Source organism: Nothoprocta perdicaria, unplaced genomic scaffold (genome assembly GCF_003342845.1).
Source record: "Nothoprocta perdicaria isolate Ctin4 unplaced genomic scaffold, notPer1 scaffold_44, whole genome shotgun sequence".
Lineage (NCBI taxonomy): Eukaryota > Metazoa > Chordata > Aves > Tinamiformes > Tinamidae > Nothoprocta > Nothoprocta perdicaria.
The window spans coordinates 1,547,998-1,551,861 of NW_020455688.1; the positions used below are offsets into that span (position 1 = coordinate 1,547,998).

At 51.4% G+C, this 3,864-nt stretch overlaps 1 protein-coding gene across 1 annotated transcript in view; it reads left to right on the forward strand.

Moving 5' to 3' along the window:
• Window positions 1-1,588, forward strand: part of LRRK2 (leucine rich repeat kinase 2) — a gene marked incomplete at its 5' end in the record, with an annotated part of 59,993 nt that extends 58,405 nt beyond the window's left edge. Inside the window, one exon of the mRNA XM_026046384.1 lies at window positions 719-1,588. Within this exon, the coding sequence (XP_025902169.1) occupies window positions 719-840 (122 nt within the window). The remainder of the gene's footprint in view (window positions 1-718) is intronic.
• Window positions 1,589-3,864: the final 2,276 nt, after the last annotated feature.

Consider the following 3,864-nt stretch of genomic DNA (forward strand, 5'->3'; position numbering starts at 1 on the left):
GTAGCCCTGCGCTACTGCCCCAGGAATCTCCACTCCTGGAGTTGCTGGGGGAGCTGTAGGTGACTGTGACCGGGGCCTTTTGTGGCTTTTCTCCCATCCCACATTTTGTAACTCCYGAAAAGTGACTGACAGTCTAAAGTTAAAGGTGTCGGTGAACGTGAGCAGATCGCTCAGGATGAAACAAGAATCAAGGCATYAGCAGTGTTTTTACATTTGACACCCCCTAATTTGCTGTCATAAGAACACCCAGTGCTGGTTTGTTGYATTTATGAGTGTATTTAAGAGTGTAATTTTATTGTATTTAAGAGAGCATTCACTCAATTTCAGAAGCCCTGGGGCCTTGTTTTGTGAGCCACACTCGTGCCAGTATTCCCAATTTGTTGGAAGTATATAGGGTATATCTGCTCAGGAGAGTAAAGCAGGGTTGTTCTATAGGACTAGCTGTCGCTGGGGGCAGCACCTCATGGCCAGGAGCACTGGAAGTGCTTTGGGGAGGTGCCGTGGAGCCCAAAGTCAACCCCCTTGCAAGGAGCAGCAGCTCSTGGTGCAGGACGAGGCGCCGTCTCCGCTGCACGTCCTGGGTGTCGTGGGGCTTCACAGACACTAATTTGGAGTAATTAAAAATCAAGCAGCTAAGCAAGCGGTTTCTGATATACAATAATGCTTCTCACTGTAGCTGTTTTCAGTGTTTTCACCTTTTTTTCTTTTTTTCTTTCAGAATTGCAGTCCTGTGTGTCCGTATGGGACATAAATCTGCCCCACGAAGTGCAAAACCTGAAAAAACATATAGAGATGAGGCAGGAGCTAGCAGAAAAGATGAGGAGTTTTTCTTTAGACTGAGGAGTCACCTTGCAAGTGTCATCCTGCTCTCCAGTTTTGCGTCGCCTTGACTTTGTGCAATATTAAATAAAACCAAGAGAAGGCTTTACGAGAGCAAATCCCCAAGTCACGAGGTATCATGAAGAAAGAAGAATATTATTTGTAATTTTGAAAGGACTGAAAATCAGTGAGAGTTTTGGGATCTTAAGTAAGTGCCGTCAGGGGGGTCTCTTGTACTCGTGGCCAAGTTCAGCTCTCACCAACTTCTCAGCTCAGCTTCAGGATAACTTTGTTCATCCAGCTGCCAAGACCAGTTAAATTGGGAATAAACCAGGAGATGATAAATTGCTCTTACTTCATGATCTCTACCGAGTTGGCACGGTAAAGAAAAGCCAGATTTCAACCTCTGTGTGCTTATTGCAGCTTGCATGTATGAGATTTCCTTGCTGATCCATGTTTTAGTAGTAATTCAGAGCTCATGACCTTAACTACATGAAAGAAAACATTATATTTTATACAACAGCACTGCAAAAGGAGCATAAACTGGCTCCATTACTCCTGGAAAACACCAAGCAGAATAGAGTCCTTATTTTTTCCATGAATAGTTGACATTTTTCCATTGGGATTGGAGAAAGAGCATTGTGCTAGAGTAATGAAGTTCAGATACCCGGATGCCTCTGCAGGTGGGTGTCCCCTGGCAGCCCTGCCTTGTCCTGGCACGTGGCCACCGTCCCTCCTGGGCCTTGTATCCTTGTTTGGGGAGGTAGGCAAGGGAAGCACGAGGTGTTGGAGAACTGCCCGCTGTGTGTGACCAGCTCCACCAGGCCCTGCTGCACCTCGTCCTCGTCAGGAGAGGCCTTTTCCCGCCCTGTTGCCCTTAGTCCAGGCGTCTTCCGATAAGGCTCGGAGCCGCAGGAAGGGCCTTGTGTCTGCCCATCGGAGGACGGGCGTCGTGTTCGTCTTTGCTGAAGCAATCTTCTTTCCTGAAGCAAGGATTCCAGGAGCAATCCACCAAAAGAGTGGATTGCTCCTGGAAGGATGTCAAGGAGGGGCAAATCCAAAGCCTTTCCTGAGTTTCCTATGGAGCTGAACAAGGCGCAGCAACCAAAAACGTGCCCTGTCCCATTTCTGCAGTTTTGAGGGGTTTGTGCGATAGGACAGCAGCATTTGCTGACCTCCTGTGCTCAGCTGTGTGTGTTAGAGCCAGCTGCACGGTGCTCCATTTTCTGCCCTTCATTGCGTGAGTGCTCAGGTTTCCTCTCAGATATCCACCCTCGTTTTTTATGTATTCCTGTATTCTGCATACTGAAAATAATTTGCTATTTATATGGGATTTTATAACTCAGAAAATATATGTTTGTAATGAAGACGTTTTAAAAATATATAAGAATGTATGTAATATGATGATGTCTATTTATAAGAAGTTGTTTTGAGGTGCAGGCCCTAGAKGTTTTTATTAAAACTCTGCTTTGTTACTAACTCAGTGTGCTTCCTCACTGCTGCATTCCCAGGGAGGAGCTTCGGCTGCAACCGCTCTTGAGCTCAGTTGCCTCCCGCAGGATGATCCAGGGCTCCAGACCTGTGAGTTTTGTTGCCACGGCTCCATTCCCGCTTCCCTGCTGCTGCGTGGGGCCTGTCTCCAGCTCTCCCCACATGTGGGGATTCCAGGGGGAGGATCCTTCTGTGCTCCAGCCTCCCCAAACCACAGCTTTGGGGCACGGTAGGTAGGGATTTGGAGCAGACCTGGGTTGCTTCCTGTTATCCTGCTCTGCTGTTGGACACRGTGCAGCAGTGCATCCCGAGCAGCCCCGTGCCCAGGGCAGCTGCTGCGGGGCCTGTTGTGGAGAGAGCACTGACATGTACGGGTACCTGAGGGGGAATGTGGGGAGGAAGGGGCCAGGCTCTTCTCAGTGGKGGCCAGTGACAGGACAAGGGGTAATGGGTGCAAGTTGAAACCCAGGCAGCTCCATGTGCATGTGAGGAAGAACTTGTTTGGTGTGAGGGTGCCAGAGCCCTGGCCCAGGCTGCCCAGGGAGGCTGTGGAGTCTCCTTCTCTGGAGATCTTCCAAAGGCGCCTGGATGCCGCCCTGTGCCCCGTGCTCTGGGTGTCCTTGCTGGAGCAGGGGGTGGGAAGAGCTGGAAGGGGCCTCTGGAGATCATCTTCAACCCCTCTGGGATTCTGTGATCTCTTTAATTAKCCAGAAAAATCTCAATTGTGACAAACCAAAAAAGAAAAAAAAAAGGAAAAAGAAAAAAGCTGCAAACTTCTGTCTGTGTAAAAACTCCACGTTCTGGGCAGTTTTAGGGGAACTGTTTGGAAGTGAAATGGGAAGGCTGTGATCGCCGTAGAAGAGAAGCTCTACCAGATGCAGTGGTGCCTGGGGGGTTTCGTTACTATTGTCTCCATCTCTGAGGTAACATCTAGCGTCTGAAAAGCAAAACACGACCCTTGGTTACTTCCAAACCAACAACAAAAATATGTATATAAAAAAATACGATTTGGCTGTGACTTAGCATTGTGGGTCCATCATGAAGGCCACTGGTGGGATCTGGGAATGACATTTGCTGTGCAGCGAGGGCGGCCCGACTTGCCCGCTTGGCTCTGGCGCCGGTTCGGGCCGAGGGCGCCGGAGCCGCGGGCTGCAGAGCAACCAGGGCAGCSCGGAGCAGCCACGGCCGGAGGCACCAGGACACCCAGCCCCACGCGGCCGCCCCACGGACACCCAGCCCTGGTCTCGGGGCGGGAAAGGGCCAGCGCTGCCCGAGAGCTGCGGAACAGGGACATCACATCAGAGARGCCGGTTCCTTCCACGGCAAGCCGGGATTTGAAAGCCGGATTTCCAACCTTGGCAATAAGTGACTACAGATCCGTGTGGATTCGGGGTTCCCCTCGTGAGGGCGGCACTCCCGCGCGGAGCCGCCGGGCCCTCGCTGTGAAGCTGCCGCCGTCGCAGCTCCGAGCAGCYGAGCCCTGGATCCCGGCAGCCAAGCCGAGGGGCAGCGGCGCCACCGCTTCCGCGGGGCCCGTTCCTGCGGGATAGGCCG